The 19,282-nt window shown below is 48.9% G+C and overlaps 1 protein-coding gene across 1 annotated transcript in view; it reads right to left on the bottom strand.

Annotated features, from left to right (window-relative positions):
- Positions 1-386: 386 nt before the first annotated feature.
- LOC144601589 (rab effector MyRIP-like) overlaps positions 387-19,282 on the bottom strand; it is a 98,985-nt gene continuing 80,089 nt past the window's right edge. The window contains exons 17-18 of the mRNA XM_078413801.1: positions 5,366-5,472; positions 387-774 (exon numbers count right to left, since the gene is read on the bottom strand). Of these exons, the coding sequence (XP_078269927.1) occupies positions 757-774; positions 5,366-5,472 (125 nt within the window). The 3' untranslated portion in view covers positions 387-756. The remainder of the gene's footprint in view (positions 775-5,365; positions 5,473-19,282) is intronic.

Below are 19,282 nucleotides of genomic sequence, written 5' to 3' on the forward strand. Positions count from 1 at the left end.
CACACACACACACACACACACACACACCCCACACACACACACACACACACACACACACACACACACACACACACACACACACACACACACACACACACACACCCCACACACACCCCACACACACACACACACACACACACACACACACACACACACACACACACACACACACACACACACACACACACACACACACACACAAACACCACACACACACACACACACACACACACACACACACACACACACACACACACACACACACACACAAACACCACACACACACACACACACACACACACACACACACACACACACAAACACCACACACACACACACACACACACACACACACACACACACACACACACACACACCTCACACACACACACACACACACACACACACACACACACACACACCCCACACACCCCACACACACACACACACACACACACACACACACACACACACACACACACACACACACACACACACACAAACACCACACAGGGTCTGTACAGCAACCGTGCCCAGCGATGGAGGAACCACTTGCTGTGCTCTCACCGGCCCATGGAACTTAAGGCGAGACGTTTGACTGCCAGAGGGCAGGTGGGCAGAGGGGGTGACGTCTCCAGTCAGTCGGCAGCGAGGGGGCCCAGGCTCTGGGACAAACGTCTCCATGGCTGTTGGATCAAGGCACTCGATGGACAACCAGAGGCAGTGAGTGATGGTCGTGTTCGCGTGGCCCAGTCCTCAGTACACGCCCGACATCTGTACCACAGAACAAGAGGCAGCTTAATGCACACACGTAACCCCCTCTCACAACTGAGCAAGGGTCTCCACCCGAAACCTCACCCATTCCTTCTCTCCACAGATGCTGCCTGACCCGCTGAGTTACTCCAGCACTCTGTGAAACGTCACCTATCCATGTTCTCCACAGATGCTGCCTGACCCGCTGAGTTACTCCAGCACTCTGTGAAACGTCACCTATCCATGTTCTCCACAGATGCTGCCTGACCCGCTGAGTTACTCCAGCATTTTGTATCTGCCCTCTAACATCATCTACCGGATTGGAGGATAGCAAATGTTATCCCACTTTTTAAGAAAGGAGGGAGAGAGAAAACGGGTAATTATAGACCAGTTAGTCTGACATCAGTGGTGGGGAAGATGCTGGAGTCAATTATAAAAGACGAAATTGCTGAGCATTTGAATAGCAGTAACAGGATCATTCCGAGTCAGCATGGATTTACGAAGGGGAAATCATGCTTGACAAATCCACTGGAATTTTTTGAGGATGTAACTAGGAAAATTGACAAGGGAGAGTCAGTGGATGTGGTGTACCTCGACTTTCAGAAAGCCTTCGACAAGGTCCCACATAGGAGATTAGTGGGCAAAATTAGGGCACATGGTATTGGGGGTAGGGTACTGACATGGATAGAAAATTGGTTGACAGACAGAAAGCAAAGAGTGGGGATAAATGGGTCCCTTTCGGAATGGCAGGCAGTGGCCAGTGGGGTACCGCAAGGTTCGGTGCTGGGACCCCAGCTATTTACGATATACATTAATGACTTAGATGAAGGGATTAAAAGTACCATTAGCAAATTTGCAGATGATACTAAGTTGGGGGGTAGTGTGAATTGTGAGGAAGATGCAATAAGGCTGCAGGGTGACTTGGACAGGTTGTGTGAGTGGGCGGATACATGGCAGATGCAGTTTAATGTAGATAAGTGTGAGGTTATTCACTTTGGAAGCAAGAATAGAAAGGCAGATTATTATCTGAATGGTGTCAAGTTAGGAAGAGGGGATGTTCAACGAGATCTGGGTGTCCTAGTGCATCAGTCAATGAAAGGAAGCATGCAGGTACAGCAGGCAGTGAAGAAAGCCAATGGAATGTTGGCCTTCGTAACAAGAGGAGTTGAGTATAGGAGCAAAGAGGTCCTTCTACAGTTGTACCGGGCCCTGGTGAGACCGCACCTGGAGTACTGTGTGCAGTTTTGGTCTCCAAATTTGAGGAAGGATATTCTTGCTATGGAGGGCGTGCAGCGTAGGTTCACTAGGTTAATTCCCGGAATGGCGGGACTGTCGTATGTTGAAAGGCTGGAGCGTTTGGGCTTGTATACACTGGAATTTAGAAGGATGAGGGGGGATCTTATTGAAACATATAAGATAATTAGGGGATTGGACACATTAGAGGCAGATAACATGTTCCCAATGTTGGGGGAGTCCAGAACAAGGGGCCACAGTTTAAGAATAAGGGGTAGGCCATTTAGAACGGAGATGAGGAAGAACTTTTTCAGTCAGAGGGTGGTGAAGGTGTGGAATTCTCTGCCTCAGAAGGCAGTGGAGGCCAGTTCGTTGGATGCTTTCAAGAGAGAGCTGGATAGAGCTCTTAAGGATAGCGGAGTTAGGGGGTATGGGGAGAAGGCAGGAACGGGGTACTGATTGAGAGTGATCAGCCATGATCGCATTGAATGGCGGTGCTGGCTCGAAGGGCTGAATGGCCTACTCCTGCACCTATTGTCTATTGTCTATTGTCTATTGTCTATTGCCAAAGTCGGCATTTTATCCCGAACCACAGCTTAGTTTGGGAACAGCTCCATCCAGGACCGGAAGACATTACAGCGAATTGTGGACGCAGCCCAGACCATCACACAAACCAACCTCCCTCCCATTGACTCCATCTACACCTCACGCTGCCTCGGCAAGGCCAGCAGCATAATCAAGGACCAGTCTCACCCCGGCCACTCCCTCTTCTCCCCTCTCCCATCGGGCAAGAGGTACAGAAGTGTGAAAACGCACACCTCCAGATTCAGGGACAGTTTCTTCCCGGCTGTTATCAGGCAACTGAACCGTCCCACCACAACCAGAGAGCAGTGCTGAACTACTATCTACCTCATTGGTGACCCTCAGACTATCCTTGATCAGACTTTGCTGGCTTTACCTTGCACTAAACGTTATTCCCTTTATCCTGTAACTGTACACTGTGAACGGCTCGATTGTAATCATGTATTGTCTTTCTGCTGACTGGTTAAAATGCAACAAAAGCCTTTCCCTGTACCTCGCTCGGTACACGGGACAATAAACTGAACTGCACTATATCCGCTGTTCCAGGTCACAGAGTGATACAGTGTGGAAACAGGCCCTTCAGCCCAACTCGCCCACACCAGCCAACAATGTCCCAGCTACACCAGTCCCACCTGCCAGCGCTTGGTCCATATCCCTCCAAACCTGTCCTATCCATGTACCTGTCCAACTGTTTCATAAACGATGGGATAGTCCCAGCCTCAACTACCTCCTCTGGCAGCGTGTTCCATACACCCACCACCCTCTGTGTGAAAACGTTACCCCTCAGATTCCTATTAAATCTTCTCCCCTTCACCTTGAACCTGTGTCCTCTGGTCCTCGATTCCCCTACTCTGGGCAAGAGACTCTGTGCATCTACCCGATCTATTCCTGAACAAAATCAACTCCTAGATATCGGCGAGACCAAGCGCAGACGGGGCGATCGTTTTGCTGAACATGTCCGCTTAGTCCGCCTGGTCCCAGCTGATCTCCCAGTTACCAAACACTTTAACTCCCCCTCCCATTCCCACACTGACCCTTCTGTCCTGGGTCAACCACAAACTGGAGGACCAGCAACTCATGGATGGGCAGCGTACACCCCCACGGTATCAATGCTGATTTATCTCGCTCGGTTCAAGTAACTCCTGCATTCCCTCCCCCCAATTCACTGGATGTGTTGAAGAGAGAGTTAGATTCAGCTCTTAGGGCCAGCGGAATCAAGGGATTTGGGGAGAAAGCAGGAACGGGTTACTGATTGTGGATGATCAGCCATGATCATTTTGAATGGAAGTGCTGGCTCGAAGGGCCGAATGGCCTCCTCCTGCACCTATTGTCTATGTTTCTATGTCACCTATCCATGTTCTCCACAGACGCTGCCTGACGCGCTGAGTTACTCCAGCATTTTGTGTCTATCAAGGAACTTCAGATACTGGTTTACAAAAAAAGACACAGAGTGCTGGAGTAACTCAGCGGTTCAGGCAGCATCTGTGGAGAACATGGATAGGTGACGTTTCACAGAGTGCTGGAGTAACTCAGTGGGTCAGGCAGCATCTGTGGAGAACATGGATAGGTGACGTTTTGGGTCAGGTACATGATAATGCAAGGTCAAGCTAATGACGGGAGGGGGGGGGGGAGCTGGGAGAGTGGAGGGGGTGGGGCAGAGATTGGCAAGTGATAGGTGGATACAAGCGAGTGGCGTTTGATAGGCAGATGGATGGGCATACCTGAAGATGAAAAGACAAAAGGAGTGAGATAAGGAGATAGGATGGAAGCCGTGCTATTGTGAAGCCAGAGGAGGGGTCATAATTGGATGATATTGAGGTTATTGAGGCAGTGCAGCGTAGGTTCACCAGGTTAATCTCCGGGATGGCGGGACTGTCATATGAGGAAAGATTGCAAAGACTGGGCTTGTATTAACTGGAGTTTAGAAGGATGAGAGGGGATCTTACAGAGACGTATAAAATTATAAAAGGGCTGGACAAGCTAGATGCAGGAAAAATGTTCCAAATGTTGGGGGAGTCCAGAACCAGGGGACACAGTCTAAGAATAAAGGGGAGGCCATTTAAAACTGAGGTGAGAAGGAACTTTTTCACCCAGAGTTGTGAATTTGTGGAATTCTCTGCCACAGAGGGCAGTGGAGGCCAATTCACTGGATGGATTTAAGAGAGTTAGATAGAGCTCTAGGGGCTAGTGGAATCAAGGGATATGGGGAGAAGGCAGGCACGGGTTACTGATTGTGGATGATCAGCCATGATCACATTGAATGGCGGTGCTGGCTCGAAGGGCCGAATGGCCTCCTCCTGCACATATTTTCTATGTTTCTATGTTTTTATGATAAAGGGGGGCAAGGTGTGTACATCAGGTGGGCTGCAGGGAAGAGGTTGACAATAATAAACCTAAACCTAAACAAGTCTACAGATAACTGGCCAGCATTGGCCATTATTGTCTGTCGGAGGGCGTCACGGTGGTGCAGCGGGTAGAGCTGCTGCCTCACGGCGCCAGAGACCCGGGTTCCATCCCGACTATGGGCCCTGTCTGTACGGAGTTTGTACGTTCTCCTCGTGACCTGCGTGGGTTTTCTCCGGGCGCTCCGGTTTCCTCCCACACTCCAAAGACGTCCAGGTTTGTAGGTTAGTTGGCTTCGGTAAAAATTGTAAATTGTCCCTAGTGTGTGTGAGATAGTGTTAGTGTGCGGGGATCGCTGGTCGGCGCGGACTCGGTGGGGAAGGGCCTGTTTCCGCACTGTGTCTCTAAACTAAAACCAAGATAAAGCTGTACGTTGCAAGAGGGGGCCACTCACGGCAGCTGTTTCAGTTGCGATCTCCTCGTGCTTTGGGTTTTGTGTTGCCGTGTTATCTTGAAACAATCCGTGCCTGGCGCTGGGCCCAAAGATGTCCAATCTCTCTCCTACAAAAAAATTGAGAAATAAATTCAGGGAATGAGAGAGAGTCCTGAGCCAATGGAGAAACATAGAAACACAGACAATAGGTGCAGGAGGAGGCCATTCAGCCCTTCGAGCCAACACCGCTATTCATTGTGATCATGACTGATCATCCACAATCAGTAACCCGTGCCTGCCTTCTCCCCAGATCCCATCATACCACTAGCCCCTAGAGCTCTAGGCCCTGCTTTGACTTCCCAAAATGCAACACGCACACAAACTCCAGACAAAACAAGAGGAACAAAGTATTTATTTCACAAAATGCTGGAGTAACTCAGCAGGTCAGGCAGCAGCTCATGAGAGAAGGAATGGGTGACGTTTCGGGTCGAGACCCTTCTTCAGACCCTTCTCGACCCGAAACGTCACCCATTCCTTCTCTCCTGAGATGCTGCCTGACCTGCTGAGTTACTCCAGCATTTTGTGAAATAAATACCTTCGATTTCATATCATATCATATATATACAGCCGGAAACAGGCCTTTTCGGCCCACCAAGTCCGTGCCGCCCAGTGATCCCCGTACATTAACACTATCCTACACCCACTAGGGACAATTTTTACATTTACCCAGCCAATTAACCTACATACCGGTACGTCTTTGGAGTGTGGGAGGAAACCGAAGATCTCGGAGAAAACCCACGCAGGTCACGGGGAGAACGTACAAACTCCTTACAGTGCAGCACCCGTAGTCAGGATCGAACCTGAGTCTCCGGCGCTGCATTCGCTGTAAAGCAGCAACTCTACCGCTGCGCTACCGTGCCGCCCAGATTTGTACCAGCATCTGCAGTTATTTTCTTATAGGAACAAAGTATTGTCAGGATGCTGCTAGTTAACAAAGATACACCCCCTTTACTTTGAGGAAGGTTACTCCGACCTGAAAGGTCACCTATCCATGTTCTCCAGAGATGACAATAGACAATAAGTGCAGGAGGAGGCCATTCGGCCCTTCGACCCTTCATTCAATGTGCACCGCCTTTCAATGTGATCATGGCTGATCATTCTCAATCAGTACCCCGTTCCTGCCTTCTCCCCATACCCCCTGACTCCGCTATCCTTAAGAGCTCTATCCAGCTAATCTTGAATGCATCCAGAGAATTGGCCTCCACTTCCTTCTGAGGCAGTGAATTCCAGATTCACAACTCTCTGGGTGAAAAACAAATTCCTCATCTCAGTTCTAAATGGCCTACTCCTTATTCTTAAACTGTGGCCCCTGGTTCTGGACTCCCCCAACATTGGGAACATGTTTCCTGCCTCTAACGTGTCCAATCCCTTAATAACCTTATATGTTTCAATAAGATCCCCTCTCATCCTTCTAAATTCCAGTGTATACAAGCCTAGTCGCTCCAGTCTTTCAACATATGACTGTCCCGCCATTCCGGGAATTAACCTAGTAAACCTATGCTGCACGCCCTCAATAGCAAGAATGTCCTTACTCAAATTTGGAGACCAAAACTGCACACAGTACTCCAGGTGCGGTCTCACTAGGGCCCTGTACAACTGCAGAAGGACCTCTTTGCTCCTATACTCAACTCCTCTTGTTATGAAGGCAAACATTCCATTGGCTTTCTTCATTCCCTGCTGTACCTGCATGCTTCCTTTCAGTGACTGATGCACTAGGACACCCAGATCACGTTGTACGTCCCCTTTTCCTAACTTGACACCATTCAGATAATACTCTGCCTTCCTGTTCTTACCCCCAAAGTGGATAACCTCAAACTTATCCACATTAAACTGCATCTGCCATGCATCCGCCCACTCACACAACCTGTCCAAGTCACCCTACAACCTCATAGCATCTTCCTCACAGTTCACACTACCACCCAGCTTTGTATCATCTGCAAATTTGCTAATGGTACTTTTAATCCCTTCATCCAAGTCATTAATGTATATTGTAAATAGCTGCGGTCCCAGCACCGAGCCTTGCGGTACCCCACTAGTCACTGCCTGCCATTCTGAAAGGGACCCATTAATCCCTACTCTTTGTTTCCTGTCTACCAAACCAATTTTCTATCCATGTCAGTACCCTACCTCCAATACCATGTGCTCTAACTTTGCCCAATAATCTCCTATGTGGAACCTTGTCAAAGGCTTTCTGAAAGTCAAGGTACACCACATCCACTGACTCTCCCCTGTCCATTTTACGAGTTTCATCCTCAAAGAATTCCAGAAGATTAGTCAAGCATGATTTCCCCTTCGTAAATCCATGCTGTCTCGGAAGAATCCAGTTACTACTATCCAAATCAGTCTGAAGAAGGGTCTCGACCCGAAACGTCACCCATTCCTTCTCTCCCGAGATGCTGCCTGACCTGCTGAGTTACTCCAGCATTTTGTGAATAAATCGATTTGTACCAGCATCTGCAGTTATTTTCTTATACTACTATCCAAATGCTCCGCAATTTCTTCTTTTATAATTGACTCCAGCATCTTCCCCACCACTGATGTCAGGCTAACTGGTCTATAATTACCCATTTTCTCTCCCCCTCCTTTCTTAACATTATCTACCCTCCAATCCACAGGAACTTATCCTGAATCTATAGAACATCTATAGATCACCAATGCGTCCACAATTTCTAGAGCCACCTCCTTAAGTACCCTGGGATGCAGACCATCAGGGCCTGGGGATTTATCAGCCTTCAGTCCCATCAGTCTACCCAACACTATTTCCTGCCTAATGTGAATTTCCTTCAGTTCCTCCGTCACCCTAGGATCTCTGGCCCCAGTTATTTACAGTGTATATTAATGATTTGGACGAGGGAATTGAATGCAACATCTCTAAGTTTGCGGATGACACGAAGCTGGGTGGCAGTGTTAGCTGCGAGGAGGATGCTAGGAGGCTGCAGAGTGACTTGGATAGATTAGGCGAGTGGGCAAATGCATGGCAGATGCAATATAATGTGGATAAATGTGAGGTTATCCACTTTGGCGGCAAGAACAGGAAAGCAGAGTATTACCTGAATGTTGACCGATTGGGAGAAGGGGAGATGCAACGTGACCTGGGTGTCATGGTGCACCAGTCATAGAAAGCAAGCATGCAGGTGCAGCAGGCAGTGAAGAAAGCGAATGGTATGTTGGCATTCATAGCAAGAGGATTTGAGTTTAGGAGCAGGGAGGTTCTGCTGCAGTTGTACAGGGCCTTGGTGAGACCGCACCTGGAGTATTGTGTGCAGTTTTGGTCTCCTAACCTGAGGAAAGACGTTCTTGCCTTAGAGGGAGTACAGAGAAGGTTCACCAGATTGATCCCTGGGATGGCGGGACTTACATATGAGGAAAGACTAGATAGACTGGGCTTGTACTCGCTGGAATTTAGAAGACTGAGGGGGGATCTTATAGAAACAGATAAAATTCTTAAGGGGTTGGACAGGCTAGATGCGGGAAGATTGTTCCCGATGTTGGGGGAATCCAGAACCAGGGGTCACAGCTTAAGGATAAGGGGGAAGTCTTTTAGGACCGAGATGAGAAAACATTTCTTCTCACAGAGAGTGGTGAATCTGTGGAATTCTCTGCCACAGAAGGTAGTTGAGGCCAGTTCATTGGCTATATTTAAGAGGGAGTTAGATGTGGCCCTTTTTGCTAAAGGGATCAGGGGGTATGGAGAGAAGGCAGGTACAGGCTACTGAGCTGAATGATCAGCCATGATCATATTGAATGGCGGTGCAGGCTCGAAGGGCCGAATGGCCTACTCCTGCACCTATTTTCTATGTTTCTATGTTTCTATGCTGCCTGACCCGCTGAGTTACTCCAGCACTCTGTGAAGCGTCACCTATCCATGTTCTCCACAGATGCTGCCTGACCCGCTGAGTTACTCCAGCACTCTGTGTCTATCTTTAACAGAATGATGCCTGGATTAGAGGGTTTCATCTACAGGGAGAGGTTAGACAGACATGGATTGTTTTCTCGGTTTGGGCAAGGTGGGACTAGTGTAGATGGGGCATGTTGGTCGGTGTGGGTGGGTGGGACTAGTGTAGATGGGGCATGTTGGTCGGTGTGGGTGGGTGGGACTAGTGTAGATGGGGCATGTTGGTCGGTGTGGGTGGGTGGGACTAGTGTAGATGGGGCATGTTGGTCGGTGTGGGTGGGTGGGACTAGTGTAGATGGGGCATGTTGGTCGGTGTGGGTGGGTGGGACTAGTGTAGATGGGGCATGTTGGTCGGTGTGGGTGGGTGGGACTAGTGTAGATGGGGCATGTTGGTCGGTGTGGGTGGGTGGGACTAGTGTAGATGGGGCATGTTGGTCGGTGTGGGTGGGTGGGACTAGTGTAGATGGGGCATGTTGGTCGGTGTGGGTGGGTGGGACTAGTGTAGATGGGGCATGTTGGTCGGTGTGGGCGGGTGGGACTAATGTAGATGGGGCATGTTGGTCGGTGTGGGCAAGGTGGGACTAGTGTAAATGGGGCATGTTGGTCGGTGTGGGTGGGACTAGTGTAGATGGGGCATGTTGGTCGGTGTGGGCAGGTGGGACTAGTGTAGATGGGGCATGTTGGACGGTGTGGGCAGGTGGGGCTAGTGTAGATGGGGCATGTTGGTCGGTGTGGGTGGGACTAGTGTAGATGGGGCATGTTGGTCGGTGTGGGTGGGTGGGACTAGTGTAGATGGGGCATGTTGGTCGGTGTGGGTGGGTGGGACTAGTGTAGATGGGGCATGTTGGTCGGTGTGGGTGGGTGGGGCTAGTGTAGATGGGGCATGTTGGTCGGTGTGGGTGGGTGGGACTAGTGTAGATGGGGCATGTTGGTCGGTGTGAGTGGGTGGGACTAGTGTAGATGGGGCATGTTGGTTTGTGTGGGTGGGTGGGACTAGTGTAGATGGGGCATGTTGGTCGGTGTGGGTGGGTGGGACTAGTGTAGATGGGGCATGTTGGTTTGTGTGGGTGGGTGGGACTAGTGTAGATGGGGCATGTTGGTCGGTGTGGGTGAGTGGGACTAGTATAGATGGGGCATGTTGGTCGGTGTGGGTGAGTGGGACTAGTATAGATGGGGCATGTTGGTTTGTGTGGGTGGGTGGGACTAGTATAGATGGGGCATGTTGGTCGGTGTGGGTGAGTGGGACTAGTATAGATGGGGCATGTTGGTCGGTGTGGGTGAGTGGGACTAGTATAGATGGGGCATGTTGGTTTGTGTGGGTGGGTGGGACTAGTGTAGATGGGGCATGTTGGTCGGTGTGGGTGAGTGGGACTAGTATAGATGGGGCATGTTGGTCGGTGTGGGTGAGTTGGGCTGAAGGGCCTGTTTCCGTGTTGTGTGTCTCTAGGACACTCTGTCCTGTTACAAGCACCGCCTTCGGTCAGCAAGAAGCCCAGTCTATGAAGGTTCAGCCATTATTCAGCCTTGTAGTGACCATGATATGATTGTTGTGATCATAATATGATTAGTTTTAATCTGCAATTTGAGAGGGAGAAGGTTAAATCGGAAGTGTCAGTGTTGCAGTTGAACAAAGGGGACTATGAAGGCATGAGAGAGGAGCTGGCCAAGGTCGACATGGAAAGGGATCCTAGCAGGAATGATGGTGGAACAGCAATGGCAGGAATTTCTGGACATAATCCGGAAGATGCAGTTTTAAGAACAAAACTTTTTCACCCAGAGAGTTGTGAATTTGTGGAATTCTCTGCCACAGAGGGCAGTGGAGGCCAATTCACTGGATGGATTTAAAAGAGAGGGGCTAGTGGAATGAAGGGGTATGGGGAGAAGGCAGGCACGGGTTACTGATTGTGGATGATCAGCCATGATCACAATGAATGGCGACGCTGGCTCGAAGGGCTGAGTGGCCTCCTCCTGCACCTATTGTCTATGTTTCTACGTATGTTTCTATTTAGCAAAGCCACGCTCTACTTCCAGCGAAACCCGCCCTTGTCCCACTCAATACACTTTCTCCACATTTGATGATTAATGATTTTTGTTTTGTTGGCAAATGGAAGCTCTCGTGATTAATGAGCTACTCTTCAGCCTCTGAAGTGTGTCTTCACTGTGAACAATTCATTAAGATGCTTTTACTAGTGTTGGCCGCTGGTTTTCAAACACAGCTTAAAAGTAGGGCAGCTTTCAGAGGGCTGCTCTTTAGTCAAGATTAATCCCCTCAACCAAAGCCCTCTCATCTTTTCCAGAAAGACGTGGCCTTGTCATGAGTAATCATCCACGGATGGTACACATGCCGTTCACACGACTAAGAGGCTCGTTATCTCCAGGGTCTCGGCAGGTCTAAATGTGTAGGAAGGAACTGCAGATGCAAGTTTGTACTGGAGATAGAAATAAAGTGCTGGAGTAACTCAGCGGGTCAGGCAGCATAGAAACATAGAAACATAGAAAATAGGTGCAGGAGTAGGCCATTCGGCCCTTCGAGCCTGCACCGCCATTCAATATGATCATGGCTGATCAACCAGCTCAGTAACCTGTACCTGCCTTCTCTCCATACCCCCTGATCCCTTTAGCCACAAGGGCCACATCTAACTCCCTCTTAAATATAGCCAATGAACTGGCCTCAACTACCTTCTGTGGCAGAGAATTCCACAGACTCACCACTCTCTGTGTGAAGAAATGTTATCTCATCTCAGTCCTAAAAGACTTCCCCCTTATCCTTAAGCTGTGACCCCTGGTTCTGGACTTCCCCAACATCGGGAACAATCTTCCCGCATCTAGCCTCTCCAACCCCCTAAGAATTTTATATGTTTCTATAAGATCCCCCCTCAGTCTTCTAAATTCCAGCGAGTACAAGCCGAGTCTATCCAGTCTTTCTTCATATGAAAGTCCTGTCATCCCAGGGATCAATCTGGTGAACCTTCTCTGTACTCCCTCTAAGGCAAGAACGTCTTTCCTCAGGTTAGGAGACCAAAACTGCACACAATACTCCAGGTGCGGTCTCACCAAGGCCCTGTACAACTGCAGCAGAACCTCCCTGCTCCTAAACTCAAATCCTCTTGCTATGAATGCTAACATACCATTCGCCCTCTTGCTATGAATGCTAACATACCATTCGCATCTGTGGAGAACATGGATATGTGACGATTCACAGAGTAACTCAGCGGGTCAGGCAGCATCTCTGGAGGGAAGGACTTGGTGATGTTTCGGGTTGAGTCTGAAGAAGGGTCTCAACCTGAAACGTTACCCATTCCTTCTCTCCACAGATGCTGCCTGACCCGCTGAGTTACTCCAGCACTCTGTGAAACGTCACCTATCCATGTTCTCCACAGATGCTGCCTGACCCGCTGAGTTACTCCAGCACTCTGTGAAACGTCACCTATCCATGTTCTCCACAGATGCTGCCTGACCCACTGAGTTACTCCAGCATTTTGTGTCTATCTTCAGTGTAAACCAGCACCTGCAGTTCCTTCCTACATCATTTCATCTCACCACAACAAACTGAATCTGAATCGTTCTGGTAAACCTCCTCTGCACCCTCTCCAAAGTCTCCATCCCTCTTGTGACGTGGCGACTGGAACTCCACGCAATACTCCACATATGGACACACAACACGGTTTGTGGAGAGAATGTTTCCACTAGTGGGAGAGTCCAGCACCAGAGGGCACAGCCTCAGAATTAAAGGACGATCCTTTAGCAAAGAGATGAGGAGGAATCTAAGAATAAAGGGGAGGCCATTTAAAACTGAGGTGAGAAGAAACTTTTTCACCCAGTGAGTTGTGAATTTGTGGAATTCTCTGCCACAGAGGGCAGTGGAGGCCAATTCACTGGATGAATTTAAAAGAGAGTTAGATAGAGTTCTAGGGGCTAGTGGAATCAAGGGATATGGGGAGAAGGCAGGCACGGGTTACTGATTGTGGATGATCAGCCATGATCACAATGAATGGCGGTGCTGGCTCAAAGGGCCGAATGGCCTCCTCCTGCACCTATTTTCTATGTTTCTATGAATTTCTTTAGTCAGAGGGTGGTGAATCTGTGGAATTCTTTGCCACAGAAGGCTGTGGAGGCCAAGTCAGTGGATATCTTTACGGCAGAGATAGACAGATTCTTGATTAGTGCGGGTGTCAGGGGTTATGGGGAGAAGGCAGGAGAATGGGGTTAGGAGGGAGAGATAGATCAGCCATGATTGAATGGTGGAGTAGACTTGACGGGCCGAATGGCCTAATTCTGCTCCTCTGTTTATGAACTTCTGAACTTATCACACATCCAACTAACAGTGGAGATAGATGCTGCAATGAACATGTTGGAAGATAACAATATTTATCAAAGTTTGATAAGGTATGCAAATATCCACAGTGGGAAATATTGCTGGTAATTAAATCCCGGATGTGACCGATTTTGTCTTTACATTAAAGCCTCATCTTTCCGGGTGTATTAAACAATTCACAGTTTCATAGCAGGACCTTATCGGGTGCTGGACTACCAAGGACCAGGCATTAGCACTCTGCCAGCTCACTCTTCATTATCTGAACCACCTGCTGTCATTCAGAAAGCAAACACTCTCTGATTAATATTGGAATCAATATTGGGTGGCATGGTGGCGCAGGGGGTAGAGTTGCTGCCTCACAGCGCTGGAGACCCGGGTTCCATCCCGACTACGGGTGCTGTCTGTACGGAGATTGTACGCTCTCCCCGTGACCTGCGTGGGTTTTCTCCGCGATCTTCGGTTTCCTCCCACACTCCAAAGACGTACAGGCTTGTCTCGACCCGAAACGTCACCCATTCCTTCTCTCCACAGATGCTGCCTGACCCACTGAGTTACTCCAGCACTCTGTGAAACGTCACCTATCCATGTTCTCCACAGATGCTGCCTGACCCGCTGAGTTACTCCAGCACTCTGTGAAACGTCACCTATCCATGTTCTCCACAGATGCTGCCTGACCCGCTGAGTTACTCCAGCACTCTGTGAAACGTCACCTATCCATGTTCTCCACAGATGCTGCCTGACCCGCTGAGTTACTCCAGCACTCTGTGAAACGTCACCTATCCATGTTCTCCACAGATGCTGCCTGACCCGCTGAGTTACTCCAGCACCCTGTGTGTACCTTCAATTTTAACCAGCATCTACAATTTTTTTTCCTACAGGTTTAGACAATAGACAATAGGTGCAGGAGGAGGCCATTCGGCCCTTTGAGCCAGCACCACCATTCAATGTGATCATGGCTGATCATACTCGATCAGTACCCCGTTCCTGCCTTCTCCCCATACCCCCTGACTCCGCTATCCTTAAGAGCTCTATCTAACTCTCTCTTGAAAGCATCCATTGAATTGGCCTCCAATGCCTTCTGAGGCAGAGAATTCCACAGATTCACAACTCTCTGAGTGAAAAGGTTTTCCTCATCTCTGTTCTAAATGGCCTACCCCTTATTCTTAAACTGTGGCCCCTGGTTCTGGACTCCCCCAACATTGGGAACATGTTTCCTGCCTCTAACGTGTCCAATCCCTTAATAATCTTATATGTTTCAATAAGATCCCCTCTCATCCTTCTAAATTCCAGTGTATACAAGCCCAATCGCTCCAGTCTTTCAACATACGACAGTCCCGCCATTCCGGGAATTAACCTAGTAAACCTACGCTGCACGCCCTCAATAGCAAGAATATCCTTCCTCAAATTTGGACACCAAAACTGCACACAGTACTCCAGGTGTGGTCTCACCAGGGCCCGGTACAACTGTAGAAGGACCTTTTTGCTCCTATACTCAACTCCTCTTGTCATAAAGGCCAACATGCCATTAGCTTTCTTCACTGCCTGCTGTACGTGCATGCTTCAGTGACTGATGAACTAGGACACCCAGATCTTTTAGTACTCCCCCTTTTCCTAACTTGACACCAAAGTTAGATTCCTGTTCTTTCCACCAAAGTGGATAACCTCACATTTATCCACATTAAACTGCATCTGCCATGCATCCGCCCACTCACACAACCTGTGGGAGATTGTTTGTATCTTCCTTAGTGAAGACAGATCCAAAGTACTGGTTCAACTCATCTGCCACCTCCTTGTTCCCCATAATAAATTCACCTGCTTCTGCCTTCAAGGGACCAACATTTGTCTTAACTATTTTTGTTCCTCTTCGTGTACCTAAAGAAGCTTTTACTCTCCTCCTTTATATTATTGGCTAGCTTACCCTCGTACCTCATCTTTTCTCCCTGTATTGCCTTTTTAGTTATCTTCTGTTTACTCTTTAAAAGTGTCCCAATCCTCTGGCTTCCTGCTCATCTTTGCTATGTTATACTTCTTCTCATTTATTTTTATGTTGTCCTTGACTTCCCTTGTCAGCCACGGGTGCCTCTTACTCCCCTTAGAATCTTTCCTCCTCTTTGGAATGAACTGATTCTGCAACTTCTGCATTATTCCTAGAAATACCCGCCATTATTGTTCCACCGTCTTCCCTGCTAGGGGCCCTTTCCAGTCAAACCTGGCCAGCTCCTCCCTCATACCAAGAGCTCCCTTTGTTCAACTGCAATACTGACACTTTCGATTTTCCCTTCTACCTCTCAAATTGTAGATTAAAACTTATCATATTGTGGTCACTACCTCCTAATGGCTCTTTTACCTCGAGTTCCCTTATCAAATCAGGTTCAATACATAACACTAAATCTAGAATTGCCTTCTCCCTGGTAGGCTCCAGTACAAGCTGCTCTAACAATCCATCTCGGAGACACTTCACAAACTCCCTGACTTTGTTAGTAATATAACAGATCGCATCGAACGCACAGATTCACCGAGTCTGCACAGGTGTTGCGATCACACATTGTCCAATCAAGAGGCAAAGATCAATGTGGCAATGAAACACAGCAAGATTGCAATATTTGACAACGTTTGATAAGGTGCACGGACAGATGTTCACAGTGGGGAGAGGAGCAGATAATTAAAAACCCACCCGGCTTTATCATTACATCCAAGAATAGGTTGTTCCAAGAGACAAGGCTGGGCAGGAGCATGGCAGATGCTGGGAGACAGGGACAGCTCACATCCAGGTAGAGCGAGCAGGTAACAGGACAGGTGCTGGGTGACTGCACAGGTGAATGGGGAACTGATGCCAAGGCACAGGTGACTGTTTACAGGTGTCACAGGTATACAGACTGTGGACACAAAATGCTGGAGTAACTCAGCGGGTCAGGCCGCATTCGGGAGAGAAGGAATGGGTGACGTTGCGAGTCGAGACCCTTCTTCAGACTGAGAAACGTCACCTATCCATGTTCCCCACAGATGCTGCCTGACCCACTGAGTTACTCCAGCATTTTGTGTCCACCATCGATTTAAACCAGCATCTTTCCACACAGTATACATAACACAGCCTGCACACATACTGTACACTGTACATAGGTGTTGTACAGACTGTGTACATATATTGTATACTGTCGATAGACACAGAGTGCTGGAGTAACTCAGCGGGTCAGGCAGCATCTCTGGAGAGAAGGAATGGGTGACGTGTTGGTCGAGACCCTGCTTCAGACTGTATATAGTCTGTACCTATGTTGTGTAGAGTCTGTATATCGCCTGCATATATACCACATATTGTATATAGCTTGTATATATACACTATATATAGTATAAGGAAATAACTGCAGATGCTGGTACAAATCGATTTATTCACAAAATGCTGGAGTAACTCAGCAGGTCAGGCAGCATCTCGGGAGAGAAGGAATGGGTGACGTTTCGGGTCGAGACCCTTCTACAGACTATATATATGTAGTGTAACACTGTATATAGGCTGTATATCAGTATATAAATTATATCCCTACACAGTATATTGTATAGAGCCTGTATATAGACTGTACGTATACAGTGTGTATACCTATAGAAATATAGAGACAGAAACATAGAAAATAGGTGCAGGAGGAGGCCATTCGGCCCTTCGAGCCAGCACTGCCATTCATTGTGATCATGGCTGATCATCCACAATCAGTAACCCGTGCCTGCCTTCTCCCCATATCCCTTGATTCCACTAGCCCCTAGAGCTCTTTCTAACTCTCTCTTAAATCCATCCAGTGAATTGGCCTCCACTGCCCTCTGTGGCAGAGAATTCCACAAATTCACAACTCTCTGGGTGAAAAAGTTTTTTCTCACCTCAGTTTTAAATGGCCTCCCCTTTATTCTAAGACTGTGGCCCCTGGTTCTGGACTCCCCCAACATTGGGAACATGTTTCCTGCATCTAGCTTGTCCAGTCCTTTTATAATTTTATATGTCTCTATAAGATCCCCTCTCATCCTTCTAAACTCCAGTGAATACAAGCCTAGTCTTTTCAATCTTTCCTCATATATCAGTCCTGCCATCCCGGGGATCAATCTCGTGAACCTACGCTGCACTGCCTCAATTACAAGGATGTCCTTCCTTAAATTAGGAGCCCAAAACTGTACACAATACTCCAGATGTGGTCTCACCAGGGCCCTATACAACTGCAGAAGGACCTCTTTACTCCTATACTGAAATCCTCTTGTTATGAAGGCCAACATGCCATTAGCTTTCTTCACTGCCTGCTGTACCTGCTCGCCAACTTTCAGTGACTGGTGTACAAGGACACCCAGGTCTCGCTGCACCTCCCCCTTACTTAACCTAACACCATTGAGATAATAATCTGCCTCCTTGTTTTTGCCGCCAAAGTGGATAACCTCACATTAATCTATATTATACTGCATCTGCCACGCATCTGCCCACTCACTCAACCTGTCCAGGTCACCCTGCAACCTCCTAACATCCTCTTCACATCCTGTACACCTAAACTCTATACAATATATAGACTGTATTTAACCTGTATACAGGTAGCATGACTGTCTATAGCGAAAATAGACACAAAAAGCTGGACCAACTCGGCGGGCCAGACAGCATCGCTGGAGAGAAGGAATAAGTGACATTTCGGGTCGAGACCCTCCTTCAGACAGTTCCCAGACTGTGCTGTACAACATACTATATATAGAGCATCGAGGGTTGCCAACTATCTCACTCCCAAATAAGGGACAAGGTGACGTCACCGCCCCGAGCCCCACGTGTCCTCACCCAGTCAGTGGCCAGGTGCTCCCACTCCACCAATGGCGGCCGCCCAGGACCGGGAAGCGGGTTGCTACGCAACCTCGGTTAGGCAGCGCCTGCGCCTCCGGGCCTTCACTGTCCAGGCCTACAGTGTCCAGGCCTACAGTGTCCGGGCCTTCACTGTCCAGGCCTACAGTGTCCGGGCCTACAGTGTCCGGGCCTACACTGTCCGGGCCTACAGTGTCCAGGCCTACAGTGTCCGGGCCGACAGTGTCCGGGCCTACAGTGTCCGGGCCTACAGTGTCCGGGCCTACAGTGTCCGGGCCTACAGTGTCCGGGCCGACAGTGTCCGGGCCTACAGTGTCCAGGCCTACAGTGTCCGGGCCTACAGTGTCCGGGCCTACAGTGTCCGGGCCTACAGTGTCCGGGCCGACAGTGTCCGGGCCTACAGTGTCCGGGCCGACAGTGTCCGGGCCTACAGTGTCCGGGCCTACAGTGTCCGGGCCTACAGTGTCCGGGCCTACAGTGTCCGGGCCTACAGTGTCCGGGCCTACAGTGTCCGGGCCTACAGTGTCCGGGCCTACAGTGTCCTGCCTACAGTGCCCGGGTCTACAGTGGTCCCTTGCGGGACAAACCAATTTAGCCCAAAAACCTTAAGAGCATCAAACAGCACAGCACATGTAAGGTTTAGAGTGAAATGGGCCAAATGTGGGCACATAAGACCATAAGACATGGAAACAGTATTGAGCCATTCGGCCCATCAAGTCTACCCCACCATTTAATCATGGCTGATCTACTCTCCCTGCTAACCCCATTCTCCTGCCTTCTCCCTAATAACCCCTGATACCCGTACTAAGCAAGTACCAGTTAATCTCTGCCTTAAAAAAATATTCATTGACTTCG

Source organism: Rhinoraja longicauda, chromosome 2 (genome assembly GCF_053455715.1).
Source record: "Rhinoraja longicauda isolate Sanriku21f chromosome 2, sRhiLon1.1, whole genome shotgun sequence".
NCBI lineage: Eukaryota > Metazoa > Chordata > Chondrichthyes > Rajiformes > Arhynchobatidae > Rhinoraja > Rhinoraja longicauda.